Genomic DNA, 17,453 nt, shown 5'->3' with positions numbered 1-17,453 from the left:
AATAGATACAATGCACATACGGGAGATGACACTAAGCATAGTCAAGCCAAAGTGTTAATATAGAGCCTAACCTTGCACTTGAAAATGCAGAATATCATTCAAATAGATACAATGCAGACACAAAAGATACTAGGCAAGCCAAAGTCTTATGAATACACTTGTGTTTTAAGCTTTTTTGGTCCTAAGTGCTAATACACAAAAAGTACCTAATGTAACATGTATTTATATCAATATATACAAAATGATACAACCGTCAGCTCTCAACCTTTTACCAAAGCAGTGGACACTGGTGAACTACTGGGAGCAGCAGAATGCAAATATGCAATCAATAGTAACGGAATGGCCTACCTACCAGCTGAAAGAAAATCAGTCAGGCGGCCAGCTATCAGTGATTACTTCACATTGATACAGACTGTACACCCGTATAGGATGCTACCTATGTACTTACTCCATAGAAATGTAAAGCTGAATTAAGGTAACATTTGCAGAGCAACAGCTACATGAATAATATGTAACCTGTTTTCATTGCTTAACGGTAATCACAAGGTTCCAAATACGCCATCTCGCAAAACTATAAATATGGGAGGTAGAATACTAGGAAATCAAGCAATCAATTCTTGATGATGTCACAAAACAGAACACAATTTCTATAAATAAAAAAAAAATTTTTTTTTTATTTTTTAGGGTTCTAACATACCCACAGGAAAGAATCAAAAAAATAGGAATTTCTATGTTTTGTACATTTGAATGTATAGAATAATATAACTGAACTTGCATAACTGTTAAATAAAGGGGACTGTATGAGAATAAACATACAGTCAATCTGATCAGTGACAGACTGACAGCAAATATCTGGTATTTTGCACAGGGTTAAAGCACATTTACATTGAATAAGGGTACTTTCACACTTGCAGCAGAGGATTCTGGCAAGCAGAGCTGTCGCCAGAACTGCCTGCCAGATCAGTCGATCTGGACGCAAACGGATGGCATTTGTCAGACAGATCCGGATCCGTCTGACAAATGCTTTGAAATACCAGATCCGTCTCTCGGATGTCATCTGGAAAAACGGATCTGGTATTCTTTTTTTTTCACAGATTTAAAGGTCTGCGCATGCGCAGACCGGAAGAATGGATCCTTCAATGCGGCACTAATACATTTCAATGGAAATTAATGCCGGATCCGGCATTCCGGCAAGTATTCAGGATTTTTGTCCGGAGAGAAAAATACAGTATGCTGCGGTATTTTCTCTGGCAAAAAAACGTAAGAGGCACTGAACTGATGTATACTGAACGGAATGCTCTCCATTCAGAATGCATTAGGATAAAACTGATCAGTTTTTTTCTGGTATTGAGCCCCCGTGATGGAACTCAGTACTGGAAAAGAAAAACGCTAGTGTGAAAGTACCCTTAAGCAGCAGTAGACTTTAAAAGCCCCCATACACATTAGTGTATTGTCGGTGGAACTCATTCACATTGGCAGCTTTGGATGAGGTCTAATACAGGGATCAGCAACTCCAGCTGTTCTGAAACTACAACTCCCAGAATCCTCCTTTCACTTCTATGGGAGTTACAATAACAGCCAAGAAAGTGTGTATGCTGGGAGTTGTAGTTTCACAGCAGCTGGAGTGCCGAAGGTTGCTGATCCCTGGTCTAATGTGTATGGGGAGCTCTCTACTGTCGCAAGACAGATAATGTTGTGAGAGAAAAGTATCAGTCAAACTGAATACTTTTTCCCGATCCTTTTCTTCTCTAGGGAGATAAGCCGCTATCAGAAGTGTCTAGCAATAGCTGTCTCCTCACTATCCCCATTGACAACACATATGTGTTTGGCCGAACCAAACATGTATGTGTATGGGGAAGTTGGGAGAGATAGCTATCGGTAGAACAATCGTTCGGCCAACAGCCATTGAATGTGTATGACTAAGCTTTAGGAACAAAGTTAGCATCTGCTGATCATCTGGAAGTGCTGTATTAAGTTCGGCTTTTGAACAATTATTCATACAACTAGTAAAACAATTAAGAAGGAACTATATCAATTCACAAGCTTAAACAATCAAGCTCTGAAAGTTTCCCACCTATAGTAAACATATTTCATTCCAGCTAAATACACTTATATCCCACAAAACAGTGCATAGAGGCAGAATAATGACTGGTCAAACTAGTAAGCAGACCATGAAAAGAATGAACTATTGTCATTTACAACATTAAGAGCCAAAATACCAGTGTTTACATACTTCCTAAAGCAAAATAAAGTGCTCATGTCAAATATTCAGTTATCCCTCTCATGTACATGTTACCCTGTGTCCGCCAGTTGCATATTTGGGTAAGATTAAAGGGCGCACTCCATGGATAAGCTTAGAGGCCTATTAGAATGAAGATTTGAAGTGCTCAAAGTTCAACAGCTACCTACACAAAGATCAATCTATCCAGCTCTTTCTTAGATTAACATACAGAATGAGAAAAAACAAACAAACAAGTAACAAAACAATTCCTCACTTGTGGTCTGTAGTTCAGCTCTTTGGAAGTGCTGACACAATAAATTTGGGCACTTAAAGCAGAAGCTGTTGGAGCCATTCTTACTTTGTGGCTCTCAGTACTCATTGTTGAGGGACCCTTTCTATGATGGATAGGGTTGTCATTGTGACACATCTTTCAAAGGAAACCAGTCACCACCAGACATGCTGAAATCAGTTACCTGTCACTTATCTGCTAAAGTAAAATGGCTGCTGAGAACTTACAGTTGAATAATGACAGGACCCTTCCGAGAAGAGTCACCAGAACTCATGTGTTTCCCCAATAACAGAACGGTAGTAGGGGAAATCAGGGAGTCATGAATAACCTGGTCTCTTCACTGGATCAGCGCTATCTTTTTCTAGTGTGCACTGTTAGCATTAAACTATTGATTTATCAAACTGGTTTTGTCTTTATTTTAGAGTAAATTGCGACTTTTGTTCTTTTTAGTGTAAGACACATTTATCGATTTATTATAGGGGAAGTTTCAGCTGCTCTCCACTCCTGACCTGGGCTGTGCAGGTGACAATAAGCCACAATGTGATGGTTTGCCTGTGCCAAATATAATAAGTGCTGTGTGCCACTTTCCTAAATTTGGCACACAGACTGTTACCTTTACACAAACAGACAAATGTGAAGACAAATTTCAAAATTGTCCTGTTGATAAATCAGGGCTTAAGTTCACAGCAGCCACTTTACATTAGCAGACAAGTGATAGATTGTTGTTTCATCATGTCTGTCATTACTTCAGCATAAAAGGGGTGACAGGTTCCCTTTACGATACTTAATCTAGGGATGGTGTCACACAAAACACAAAGCTTTTGGGGGGGGGGGGGGGGGGGGTTGAGCCAGGAGTCGATCCAACAGGGTGGAGACGTGTAAGTGCTATCTTTATATTTCAGATTTCCTTCCAACCCACTTCTGGTTTTGGTTATAGAAAATGCCCCAAAAACTGTGTGACATCCCCCTTTATAGGCCCTTATTGCTAAAGGAGAAGTTTCATGTAACTATCTGCATTTCATACTAGAGGATACAATGGATTTAAACCACACATTTCAATTTTTTTTTTAAGGTTTTCCTTAGAGGCCTGAAATACAAAGGTACTAGCAAACCAGTAAGTAAAGCAGCAACTGTATCCAGATATACAGCAATGTATTCTACATGGTAAACAGCAGTAGCTTCATGGTTCTTATTTCTATCAATGAATGACTGCTGCTCAGTCAGAAATAGACATGTATGTGTTGATACACACTTTGCGTTTACAAAAACAGTGACGGACTAGTAGTCAGTGCAGAAGGTAATGCATGCGTCATTAGCTACTACAGTATAACAAACGATTAACCAATCAGGATAATAGACTGACCTGGGCTTGTGGTCTGTAGCTAACAAGCAGGGGTACATATAGATTCTGTGCACATAGTATCAGATAGACATCTGTAGCACAAATGTATAATATAAGCTGTAAAATTCAAGAACTCTGACTTTGTTATCAACCAAGTTTCATTAACACAGCTGCAAATGTTACACTATCTATATGCGGACATAGGTCTATTATGTAGTATACCGAGTGTAAGTGCGCTAATTTCTGTTTGGTACTCATAAGGTGCTGTATGGATACACAGATTTCATCTGCTGTATCAGCATGGGATATTACTGTAGCTAAACCATTGATGGATACACTACTACTGCGCACACATTGCCATTATGCATGGCGTTCAATCATGAGTATTCCTATTAGAGTTATAGTACAAAGTGTAGGATGTATGCATGAAAGTGATGTGTTATTTCAGGTTTTCCATTTATGTACTATAAATGCAACTTCTCTCTCTCTCAAATCCATGTGAAAGATAAATGCTTCATCCATGCACAGGAAGAGCACAGCTTTATACTTCCGAATAAAAGCAAACACAAACTACATACTGTCAAAGCAGCCATCATTTACAATGCCCATATGAAACAGCATCTGTATATCAGAATATCTCCATGTGACTTTCTCAAAGAGAAGGACCAGTTGTTGAAGCCTTGTAGTTATTCAGGAAAGAATGTAAGCAATGTTAATGAAGTTTCTGTGGAGTTGGCAAAAAACAAAAAAAAACACACTCTTCCTAAAACAGGACCACTGTTCTGCACTGTTATACAGGCCTTTTTATGGAGGAATCTCTCCTTTGTTTACTGTTATTTTTTGTCTATATACTTCATTTCATGGGAGGAAGAGAAAAGAATGATTACAGCAACTAGCATTCATCACCGCGGTCCCGAAAAAAGCCTTCTGCACATCGGGCTTCACGGAAAGTCACCGTGATGGAATTTGAAGTGATGTCTGTAACGGTAATCTCACTGGGCAAGGGGAGGGCAGGAAGCCAAGGAGGAGCAGTAGCTGATATTGTGTCATCTGTAGTGAGACAAAAGAAATTATACTTATGGAGGTTACTGAGAATCACATATAATACATTTTATCCAGATAACACACAAGCATGATTACAAAATCAGACACCCGAACAGTTAAATATTTTTTCCAGTATTATCACAGTTCTAGAATCCACTGTTAGAATCAGTGACTATGGGCAGTATCTTACACGAACAGGTTCCCTGGCTACAAACAACTGTTTTATTCTGAAATGCTGTCGTGTTTCAGAAAAACACAGGGGGTCATTTACTAAGCTGAAGTACGCATAAATTAGGTGCATTTCAGGTGCAGATGATGGCGCAATGGTTAGTTGTGCCGCTATCTGCGACTTCGCCCCGCTCACACCAGGTCTAAAATAGTGGGCGGGGAAGGGGACAGGCCCATCTCATTCATCATTTTCTACGTGTTGGCGTAGAAAATGGTTTAAATGTAAGAGCTCGGAAGCGGTCTTACATTTATAACCAGTGCTGAATGTGGCGAAATTACAAGGAGAGGCATGCTTCTCTTCATAACTTCGGCAGAACCACCGTTAGCGACGGGCCTTTATTAAGATCGCTGTCTAAAACACCAATCTTAATAAATGTGCCCCGCAGTTTAGAAATGAGCCAGGAATGGGGAGGTGTCATGTAGATTGCTTTCCGCCAGATTCTCCCCACTCAACTCACATTTATTGACAGTTGTCTCCCTATACCCAAATCAGGGGACCTGTCAATCAAGCGCATCTGGGGAGAAGCCATGAGGGGGTGCTTAGACTCTTCTCCCTGTTTCCAGCTTATTGTTAAACCATATTTTCTCAGAAATACCACAGTGTTTCTAAGTAAAACATAGTTGTTTGCAACGATGGAGCCTGCCAGTACTTCATTTTGTCTGTGGGCCAGACAGCAGAAAGTTCCTGACAGGTTTCTTTTTACCACAAAACATCTTGCCAAAACTTTAGTCAGCAAGACACAATACTGTCCTCCAAATCATAATTTCCAATAAAACACCTTTTAAAGAGTCACTGTACTTTCACACAATTTCATTTAATAGAGAATTGTGTTACTAGCAAATTTCTAAATCACTCCATTTAAAAAATATGCCTGCATCCACCTGAAAAAAGCTGTAAATTCATGGCCACTAGGGGTCTCACTTCCACCTAATTAAAAGTCTACTGCCTGTTGCAAGGCAAGATCCGTCCCTGGCAACAGAGACACAGAAAATGGCAAAGAGGAAGTGGGGGCATTTCACAGCTAGTGGAGATTCTGAGCCTGATAAAAGAACTACTTCTACACTGCTTCCGAAGATCACCGAGCCTCCTGCCTTTCTGTAAGTGTGATCTCTCCCTCCTTATCGATTCTGTGAGCTCCAGAGCTGAAAAAACATAGTGGGAAGAAAGGTCACAGCATTACAGTGCTGGAACGTCCCCTGCTTGTGAGAGAAATGCATCTAGTTGTGCAGCTGAAACATGGAATAATATGGCTGAAAAATACACAGCTTACGTCACAGCTATGATTGTACAAAGAAGCGCAGCTATTTTGCTAACTTTTTTTTTTTTTTAGAAAAAACTCAGGTACACTTTCATACTAAAATTACAAGGCCATTATTTAGTAATTATTAGGAGGCTCAATAAAATATTTACAATTTGTTATTGGTATTTAGTAATGTGTAACCCAAAGACTAGTTGAAGTATCCCACCCTTAATGTCAGCCTCATGCATAGTTTCGTCTTCATGTGCATCTTCCTCTGCTGGTTTCTCTTCTTGCCAATCAGGGATGCTTTGAGCTTCTTCCTTTTCATTCTCCTTGGCAAAGAAATCTGTTCTGCGAGTCAGTGGCTCATAGGTTGATACGCGTAGAAACTTCTTGCGTGAGAGGCACAAAAACTTCCTCCCTTTACGCTGCTTGCTGAGGGGGAACTGCAGTGATTTGGCTTTCTCTGGCACTGTGGAAGCTGTTGTGGGTTTAGAGCCGAGACCACTGCTGAACCTCCGAGACAAGGAAAAGCAGAGTTTTCTCTCTTTGGACTTGTGTGCACTGCGTAGGTCCATACCATAAAGCCTCTATAGAAAAAATAAAAAATAACATTCATTCTTTGCTGTGTATCTCATCCTCACTCACAGCTTAATAAGAACACATGTTAGGACTAATTAAAATCAAGAAATAAACAGAACTACTGTTTTAAGCTAAACAATTGCTTTTCAGCACAGATTTATACACGTTATCATATCTGGCAACTGAAAGAATAATACAAACTTCTATAATGTATGTGACCTCAGGTTAAATATAGAGATAAGTTCACTTTTCATTCATACCTGCAGTAGGAGGCGTTTAGGTTTTGGCCCTCGTTTTCTGCACCCAGAGGCTCTTTCTTTTTCTTCCCTACAAGACCAATGCATAATTAATTCATATTATATGTATAATGCGTTTTGCAACTTTTTCATTATATATGAGGCCTTTATGTTTGTACCATTGCTCTAAATAGCTTTCAGCATTACTATGTAGCTACTAGACCTTTTATCTGCATGATCGCTGGGCCACATTTCAGCATTATAATTACTTTGGAACACATAGCAGTTCCTTATAGAAGAAATACTTTAATAAAAATTATGAAGCAAAACATTAAAGTGGATTTCTGCTTGAAGCTTATAACTGACCATGTGTTAGTAAATCAGAAGTTAGATCAGGGACCATTTTGAGGTTCTTATTTCCACTGACAGAAATACTGAGATTTTTCTATTGAGACAGCTATTTTTGCAGACGTCACAACAGATTCTGCTGCCATGTTGGTTGTTACTTTTCAACTGTCATCTGAAACTGATGAAAGACTGTCATTTTTTTAAATTAAAAGCACATACTAACAATAGAAGTAATTAAAAAATGACAAGCAATATTAATGAAATTGTTGCTGTCACCTGAGCAAAAAGTAGGCACAGCAACAAAATAGAAAAATGACAATATCTTTGTGGAAAAGAAACACAATTACCAGACTGTAGCTACTGTTGTACTTCAGATTTACCAATATACAGCCATTTTTACATTCTGATGGAGATAGTCTATAAAACAACTGTGCTGTAAACCCTGTAATGTATAACCCCATAAGTTAAACCTAAACTCACTTTTCTTCATATGCCAAAACAAGACGTGGGTCCAAAATGTGTTCTTCTGGTTCCCACGTGCTGTACCTATAAGAAAAAGAAATAAATCTGATTTTAATAAATGAATTCAATTGCATAAAAACAATAAAGCAAAGCAATACGAGTTACAAAAACAGAACTTTAGGGGAAGAGGCAACAGCAATTCAGCTTCACTGGAATCTTAGTGTATCTAGAGAAACTGTTTTACTAATTTATTTTAGTAATAGGTTTCTGTATTTTTCTCTTTAACCCTACTCTGTGTTGCTTTGTATAAACTATTTTTTTCAGTCCCCTAAATGCAGGCCAATAATATGCAGAATGGATTGTCTTTATTCTGCTTGTGAATTATAAACCCCCAGGAACATTTGTTAATTCATACATACAAGAAACAATTACTGGAGATATGTACAAATGCCTGAATGTTGGATGATTCTACTGCTGGCTGCACTGCAGAAACATGAACACTCTTAACAGTTTTAGTTTGGAAGCCCAAGTCCACCTTCCCTGTCTAGCTACATCTTTTCACATAATCACACTCATAAAACATAACACAGGGTAAGGAAAGGAAGTTTGTTTCAAACATTAAAATGTCACTTGGCCAAAGTTAGACTTCAAGAAAGCTCAGAACCTTTTTTCAACGTGGTTATCAAACTTGTAGAAAACAAATTAAAAAAAAAAAACACACACAACACAATCTATGGTTTAAAGGCTGCAAATGTTATAAAAAAACAACAAAAACAAAAACAAAAAAAAAATTCTGCTCCAGCGGTCCTCCCGGTCTGTTCACAACTGAGCAGCAATATGACTTTTGCAGTCAATCCAAACAGTGACCACACGTGCCTACTCATGGTGCAGCTCTGATCTCTGTGGCCTGTTATCGCTGTGTCTAAACTGCCCACTTGTAAACAAAGACCAAGAGAATTGGATCTTCAGGGGAACAAAGAGGTGAGTAGTATTTTCTTTTTTTTGTTTTGTTTTATAACATTTTGCAGCCCTTTATACATTTATTTTACAAGTTGAATAAATCCTTAAATTTAAAGGAATGAGGGTGATGAAACGGCAGTTTGCAGATCCAAAACTTTAAAATGTCATGTGGCTAAACTCAGTAAAGTTAGACCAGCACTTCACGAAAGCTCAAACCTGTTTAATCTTTCTCTATAGGAATCTATCACCGGACAGACTTTATTATATTATAACTATAATGCTAAATTTAGGCTTCTTTTACACTAGCGTTAGGCTTGTCCATACTAATGCTTGCACGCGTGTGCTGTCCGGCCCAGCCCCATTAACTATAACGGGAGATGCGGCGCAGCACAACAAACATGCCGAGAGGCTGCCGGACAAAAACCGCAGCACACGTGTGCAAGTATTAGTATGGATCCAGCAGACTGTTCCCCTGCCGAAACAGCCTGCTGGAAAAGCCTAAAGCTAGTGTGAAAGAAGCCTTTAGTGGGTGATGGGTATTGGACGATTAACATATTAATCTGACTGATGTGCCCTTTTTGTGCCTGATGATATAATTCTTATTAAAATTGGAAAATATTTTTTTTTCTATAGGATCACAGCTTTTGTAAAGTTTGTTCAGTCCTTGCTACCTGAACTATCATATCCTGGTGCAAGCAACAGGCACTTTAATGCCCCCACACAGGCTGCACTGATACACCACTGCAGATCACAGCAGGTATCCTAGCACTGACTGAAGTTTTACAACCCATTTAAGTTGATAATAATAATAATAATAATAATAATAAATGTCTGCAAATTACAAATACTGGTGAAAAATACAGACCATGTGAAAGTAGCCAAACACACACACAAAGAGAAGCAGCAGTAGCATGGAGACATTAAAGAGAAGTAATGAGCAGTGTTGCTGTGGATTTAGCTCTGGGATAAGCTAGGAAAATGCTTACTAGAAGCAGCAGCAGTCTCTGTGTGTGTCTCTCTCTACATCTGCTCCCTTTCCCCCCTCCAGTCTCCATAGTCATCTATGGGAAGCAGCTGTAACCTCATCTCTGGGGCAGCACGGTCAGTGGTTAGCATAAATGAGTAAAATAAATGATAAAAATCTGTCAATGAAGCTTGATATTAGACCCATCTTTGTCTCACTGAATGAAAACCATGTTATGGTTTAGCTCAATTCCTTACACCAACTTTACACTGGCCACTCTAGTTAACAGAATTTAAGGGACTGCAAATTACCCCTTGCTGCCAACTTCCAGGATACTATCCAGAGTAGTTGCCAACTGGTGAAGCAAATAGAATGGAGAGCAACCAAACAGAGCCAAGGGTCAATACCAGGTATCAACCGAAAATCCATCAACTAAGCCAGATACAGAGTCAGGGAGCTAGCAGAGAAAAAAACTGGGAAAAAACTACAAACGATAGTAAGGCAGGCAAAAGGGAAGTCAAATAGTCCAAGTAATACCAATAGGAGTGAGAAAGGGTTTATCCACAAAACTAATTCGGAAAACAGGAATCCAAAACAAATCCAATATAGCACATAGAGTTGACATAGTAATTGGCACTGGAATCAGAGCAAGCCAGCTTTAAATAGAGAGCCGAGCACTCCGATTGGTCCTTTCATCTGTCCTCTGATTGGTCTGCTGGCCAAGCCTCCTTATTGATTATCGATTGGCCAGCTGTATGCACATATCGATCACAGGGCTGACTGATGTGCATACTGGGCACACAACACCCAGCGTCCCTGCCAGCTCTACCCACAATATCGGAGCAACGGGGCCCGATGTTGAATGATCAGTGCAGAAGGCACAGAAGTCTGTAAAGTAGATAATGAGGATTTTGCTGTCACAAGTTATATTACAAAGTGTTTTATCTTCGCTTGTACTATTGATATATGGAAGATCTGTTGAAACAATAGTGACTAAGTTTCCATCAAGCTTTCCAGTATTTTTGCTGGAAAGAATAGCACAGTGACAGAACCCAGAAGGACCCCCAAAAACCTATTGGGGTTTTGATCCATCAGAAAATTCTAAATGACAGCGGTAATGGCTCCAAATCAAACTGGTGACATAACGCTACTGTGTGAACTGAGCCTTAGTTCTTATAACATTACTTTTTTTTTTTTAGATGTGAAATATTGCTGGGGCCATTTTTCATTAATACAGTTAACGGTTTAATTCTTCGACATTTTCTAGATCTCTTCTTGCGGTTAGTAAATGCAAAAACTGTTCCAATGACAAACGGTTCATTGCAGTTCTAAAATATAGTACAACTTGACTCGTACATCTGTGCTAGTAAGGCATGGCCAGAACTAGGGTTCAGCTTATGGATACAAGCTAAAATACTTACATTCACTTAAAACGTAAATGTGTATGGAAACGGCAACAGTGCACACTTCCTAATATGCAATATTAATACCTTGGTCCAAACAGCTGATGTGGGTACGCCAGCAAAGCAACATAGAACCTCCCGTGCACACTGGCAGGATGCATCTTAGCACAAACTGTGATACAATAGTGCCAACATAGGGCTTAGGGCTAAAAAACCAAGCTCCTGCTACAAATATAGTAACTGGCTATGAACGTAATTAGGCTTCACTTACAAATGAATACTAGGTCTATGGCTCTGGTTTATGTAAGGAGCGTGCAGCCCTTTGGTAAACACAGGGTTACAGAGCGCACACCTTTCCTCTGCTGTTCCTGCGCACACTGCAGCACAGGCTGGAGTAAACAAGTGAGCATATGACTCATGCGTCACTCTCATCTCCCTCCTCCTCCTCCTCCTCCTCCCAGTTCTCACTCCCCCTCTCAGATTAGAGGTGATAAACAAGACGTATTCAATAGGCAGTCCTTATCTAAGAGCAGGCAGTGCCATGCCATGAGCCCACATACACACATCTTTGCCACCGCAAGCTCACCGCTGGCCTTCTCTATACAGTATTTAGCTCTGCTCAGCTGTAAAGCTTCCTATTCTGCTATATATATATATATATATATATATATATATATTCCAATCTATTCTGTATATTCAGAAATGTATTTATAATAAATGCTTTTATTGCATTTCAGGTCACAGATTAATTTGTGACTCTCTAAATGCCCAGTGGTTCATCCACATCATCTTATAATGAACAGATGTAATGTGTGTTTTTTTTTAAACGTCCCTCTTTCTAGTTAATATTAATATAAAATAACACCTGGTAGTTGTTTCCCACTGTAAAAATTTTACTATTACATATTTTGTGTGAATTGGAGTTTCTGTATGTTGCACATTTCACCTGGATACCCTTCACAATACATAAAAGGAATCATTTCTTCTGGGCATTTAACATGTGATCAGATAGGAGTAGCACCCAGGTTGGGCATGCAAAGGGCTCCGCTACTACAGTGGAAGAAATCTCCCATCATAAGCCACACACAGGTTCGCAAGGCGGCAAATTCAAAGATGCTTCGGAGTAACTGGGAAGACAGACTTGCGTGTCACGATCTACAATGTGGTAGCCTATGAGAATGTCTTGTGTTAATGCGTTATCAGTACGGGAATGTCGATTACGTCTTCTCATCTATATAACTGTAATCAGACATTAGTGTTGATCTCCCTTTCTGCCTCTTTCCTAACATTTTAGGAGTTCCAACAGCCAGATACTATGCATGAATAAAAAAAACTGTCAGTTTACTCCATTCACATCATAACAAGTGTGCAATATTATTATCTGCAGCACCGTATAAAACCACAATCAACACAATGTGACAAGTGCCGCCACGTGTTGCTAAACAGTTTACACAGCATGGTTCCTGGAAAGCGGTGTAATCTGTTATCTCAGCTGGGTAGAGGTGGGGCATAGATCTGCCATAGTGGGAGAGTGTGGTGGGGGTGGTTGTATCTAGGTAATAAACAAACTGCAACCCTATAGAAATAAATGGGTAGATAGATAGATAGATAGATAGATAGATAGATAGATAGATAGATAGATAGATAGATAGATAGATAGATATGAGATATATTCTACATATAAATAAATACAGTAAAATGTTTCAAAACGTAAAAAAGAAAGCGGTCCTTACTTGGGGGGCCAGCCTTTCCACTTCACTAGATATTCCACTTTACCCTAGAAAGACAGTGACATAGAAACAGTTAATACATTTTACCGGATTAGCTACTATTTGTGCTTCCCTTGCTTATGTGACCTAAAAACTTTGAGAATTCGGGCGAGAGCCATTCATAGCTTATACCCTTTCCTTGGAAAGTATGAGTCATATTCTGACTGACCACTTAAGTCCCTTCACGTCCCCCCAAATGAATATGTAATAAAGCAAACGTTTGTATCTGAGTCATCTGTGAGTCACGGTTTAGTCACCTATAGAAACATCAGCAAGTGAGTCACCTGTAGGTAACAGCCAGGCTTCTATCTCAGAGCCGCTAATTCTGGGCTGTAGGAACAATTAACACTTCTCTACATGGATATATGACTGTGTGCATGATAGTAACAGACCCTGAAATCCTCTGCAATCGCAGATCGGTCGTTCTCACCTATAAAGGGGCAAATGGGATTAACTGTGCTGAACTACCAGTGGGGCTCACCCCATGCCAATTCTAACGTCTAGCCAGTAAGAAACTGGAACATGCATGGCTCCCGACCACCTGTAGCTCCATCCCCGGTGTCATGGCTGCACAGACCGCTTCTTCTTACAAGATGGGTGTGTTTCATACCTGACTTTTGAGACTATGCCAGCAAGCATCGTGCCTATCAAGCTAAACTGATGCTGCAAAAAAAAAAAAAAAAGTACAACTGCCTCAAAAAGATGCCCACATCCATGCCACAGCAGACTTACCTTTCTTACCCTCTTCTTGCGAATGCTCTCTACTGCAAACACTTGCTCTCCAATGGCAGACAGCTCCATGCCAATATCTGGCGTTGTTTCTCTGTGCCAGGTGGTCTCCAGTCCACCAGTAGACAGACCCCCTCCTCTCAATGCAGATAGAGGGTTCTCTTCTATTGCAGAGTGAGAGGCAGATGACACACCCCCCTCTCTGCAATGCACGAGTGCCAAGGGTGCCGTGCCACACTACGTGCCTGCCAGTACGCTGCCACAGCTGGTGGCGCTGAGTCTTCACTTCTTCCTAGCAGTATGGGTGCTAATCTTCGGATGCCCACACCCCTTCTCCTAGCACTCCGCCTAATTCCTAAATCTGTAGGTGCCGCAGTCCGGGCACACAGCTCCCCTTTCTCTCCAGATACCGTGTCCTACTTCTTGCAAGTTCGCAATGACTGCCTCTTCCTATGGTGCACTAGGCTGCAGGATCCTCCAGCTGCGCCCCTCGGCCTCCTCCCTCAGTGATGCAGGTGATGCAGGCGGTGAGATGTGCAGGACTCCCGGACAGCTCCCGCCGACGCTGCTTCTTCTTCTCCTTCTCCTCCTCTTCTTCTTTGCATTACAACCTGCGCAACATTTTCAGGGATCGCGCAGCATCACCTCGGGAGCCGCGCTTACTAGTGGGAGGGAGCCTCTGGTGACATCACTCGGCCTCGTGGACGCGCACGGTGGGAGGGGCTTAGCGGATGATAGCTGCGGAGAGAGACGGAGCTGGCGGCTGTGACAGGGCACAAGCGGGGAAGTGACGGAACTAGCGAATTCTGGAAAGTTCTCTTCAGCCTTGAAGGGAAAAAAAAGTCATTTTTTTAAAAAGTTTTCAGAAAATTAAAGCAGAAATTAGAAAACAAAATGAATGATGGTCTCAGCCTTTGCTAAAACCACAGAGGTGCAGGTGCTTCACAGACACAGAGAAGACCATTGAATGTCCATTTGATGTGTCCAAGGCCAGTGAGGACATGCTGCTTCTAGGGCAGCCATTCATATTGAGGGTATGGCACAACAGAACTTGGTAAACCGCTGGCCTAGCCGCTATTGGAGACTGGTGGCTGGTATTTAATTTCTACCAGCCAAGGAGCAGGGCCGGTTTTAGACAAAGTGTGGCCAGGGCCAGATTAAGAGCATGATGGGCCTGGTGCTGGAGATTTTAATGGGCCTTTTTTATAGAAAATGAAAACGCAACGCAGAGCCATTTCTTATAACACAAAGTGCATCTGTCATATGTTTTATGCATATGAAATCACCAGCATAGCTGAATAGATGTTGATGTATCGATACCTTGCATACCTTTATAGAATCTGTTCTTTAGCCTTTATTTAGCTTAAAAAAATATATAATGTTTTAAGTAAAACACTTATGGGGGCCCAGAGTGTCAAAAGAGGTGTGGTAGGGGGTCCTCTGTGCCCTCCAGACCGTAACACCTCTCCCATGTGAAGTCACGCCCGCTCCTTTGGTTGACACCAACGGCTCACTTGACAGCGACGTGTTGAGATCCTGCGCATGTGCCATGAATGGCGATTGCAGTACACAAATGTGGAGTCTGTAGGACCCTGAGACTGTGCATGCACCGCAACCCCCATTCACAGCGCATGCGGGATGTGTGTGTCAAAGAAGTTGCAGGCATGAACTCACAGGGCAGAAGTGTTACAGTCCAGGAGGACAGCGCACCCCCAGCCACACCTGTTATACGCTGGGCCCTCATAAAGTTATTTTTGTTTAGTGACATAAAGGCAAGAACAACATCTATAAAGGTATGCAAAGTATCCATACACTAACCTCTTTGTGCGGTCGTATGCACTTTAAACCATTTTAATTACCATTAAAGTGCCATAACAGGAACATATTGAAAATATTTCTTTTTTGGGAACAATAGAAAACTGGTCAATTAAATATAAATGTAAGATACATGACTCATATAAATATGTTCTTTAAAGTATTACCCTAAGGCCTCCTGCACACGACCGTTTTTTCCCCCCGTTTACTGGCCGTTTTTTTGCGTTCCGTATACGGTCCGTATATGGAACCATTCATTTCAATGGTTCCGCAAAAAAAACGGAATGTACTCCGTATGCATTCCGTATTTCCGTTTTTTGTTCCGTTTAAAGATAGAACATGTCATATTATTGCCCGCAAATCACGTTCCGTGGCTCCATTCAAGTCAATGGGTCCGCAAAAAAACGGAACACATATGGAAATGCATCCGTATCTCTTCCGTTTCCATTCCGTTTTTTGCAGAACCATCTATTGAAAATGTTATGCCCAGCCCAATTTTATCTATGTAATTACAGTATACTGTATATGCCATACGGAAAAACGGAACAGAAACGGAAACAAAAAACGGAACAACGGATGCGTGAAAAACGGACCGCAAAACAATGAAAAAGCCGTGTGCAGGAGGCCTAAGCATCATAATCACATAGGCCTGCTGTTATGGTGTTGAGAGTAACTTAAACACACTGTGTTATTCACCAAACTCTAAACTAAGTTTTAATCTAAATAAATTAAACTGGCAGAATAAAATTAAACTACACATTTGCTTTTCGTGCTTTTTTGCTTGCAAATTCTTCAATTGTAGAATCAAGATTAAGCTCCTTCAGCAACCCATCTTCAATGCATAACAGAGAGAGTGCATTTAAACGCTCCTGACCCATTGAAGATACGTTTTAATGCTGAAGATGAACGCTCACCACTGCAGTTACTGACCATTAAACACAAATACATGCGAAGGATCACATATGTGTTTGGAAATGCACCAACTAGGGATTGTGTGATCAGAAACTTGTACATTTGTATTTCTTGACTCTCATGAATGTCTTTATTCGTAGGGGAAGACTGGTAAATTTTGAAAACAGAGGCAAACTGTACAACTTCTTCCGCAAACAGGGGGTCAAGATCTTCAGGATGTGTTGTTACTAGTGTTCTGGCTTTGGAGCGTAGATTATCTGTTGCTATTGTGCATATTTCTGACAGAAAGCCAAATCTTTCTTCAGTTACGCTGTATGCTGCTTGTCTGTGCCTCAGTGATTCAGTCAGTTGGTCAATTCTAAGATAAAAGGTTTGCACTTTAAACTTCTCAGATGGTGTCATATCAGCATCTTCGGCATCACAGTAGTCCCACCTCCTATTTCTTTACATTTTTCGTCCACGTTGTAGTTAGTACTCCTCACAGCCTGCAAGGTTTTTTCCCTGTTCAAATTCAGAGAATCTAGAATGAAGAGACTGCACAAAATCCTTTAGAGAATTCAGCATGCCTGTTGCTGTATGTAAATCTAATTTAGCATTTTGTAGACACAGACTGGTTCTGTGAAACCTGGGTAAAATAACACACCATATTTCAACCATTATTCCAGTTTCAAGGTGATCCATAACAATGCTTAGGCCTTTGGCTTGTAAACAGATCTCTCCTTTTGTGGATTCATCATTAAGAATATTTGTAAGGACATCTTTAAGGCTGCGTTCACACGGGCGAGATTTCCGCGCGGGTGCAATGCGGTAGGTGAACGCATTGCACCCGCACTGAATCTGGACCCATTCATTTCAATGGGGCTGTTCAGATGAGCGATGATTTTCACGCATCACTTATGCGTTGCGTG

General features: G+C 40.7%; 1 protein-coding gene across 2 annotated transcripts; it reads right to left on the bottom strand.

The window, feature by feature from the left end:
- Positions 1 to 1,319: 1,319 nt before the first annotated feature.
- Positions 1,320 to 14,533, bottom strand: CBX7 (chromobox 7). Of its 2 annotated transcripts, XM_040407065.1 has the most exons (7): positions 13,822 to 14,533; positions 13,054 to 13,097; positions 8,012 to 8,077; positions 7,208 to 7,274; positions 6,592 to 6,955; positions 6,181 to 6,267; positions 1,320 to 4,902 (listed from the first exon to the last, which is right to left on the bottom strand). In XM_040407065.1, the coding sequence occupies exons 1-7, from the start codon at positions 13,888 to 13,890 to the stop codon at positions 4,745 to 4,747; spliced, it is 855 nt and encodes a 284-aa protein (XP_040262999.1). In that variant the 5' UTR covers positions 13,891 to 14,533; the 3' UTR covers positions 1,320 to 4,744. The 2 variants fall into 2 exon arrangements, with proteins under 2 accessions (XP_040262999.1, XP_040263001.1); XM_040407067.1 differs by lacking the exon at positions 6,181 to 6,267 and having other exon boundaries at positions 13,822 to 14,531.
- Between the last annotated feature and the right edge of the window lie 2,920 nt (positions 14,534 to 17,453).

The sequence above is a fragment of the Bufo bufo genome, chromosome 9 (genome assembly GCF_905171765.1).
Source record: "Bufo bufo chromosome 9, aBufBuf1.1, whole genome shotgun sequence".
Classification (NCBI taxonomy): Eukaryota; Metazoa; Chordata; class Amphibia; order Anura; family Bufonidae; genus Bufo; species Bufo bufo.
The sequence above is the reverse complement of the archived record's forward strand: the minus strand, read 5'-3'. Positions and strand labels throughout refer to the sequence as shown.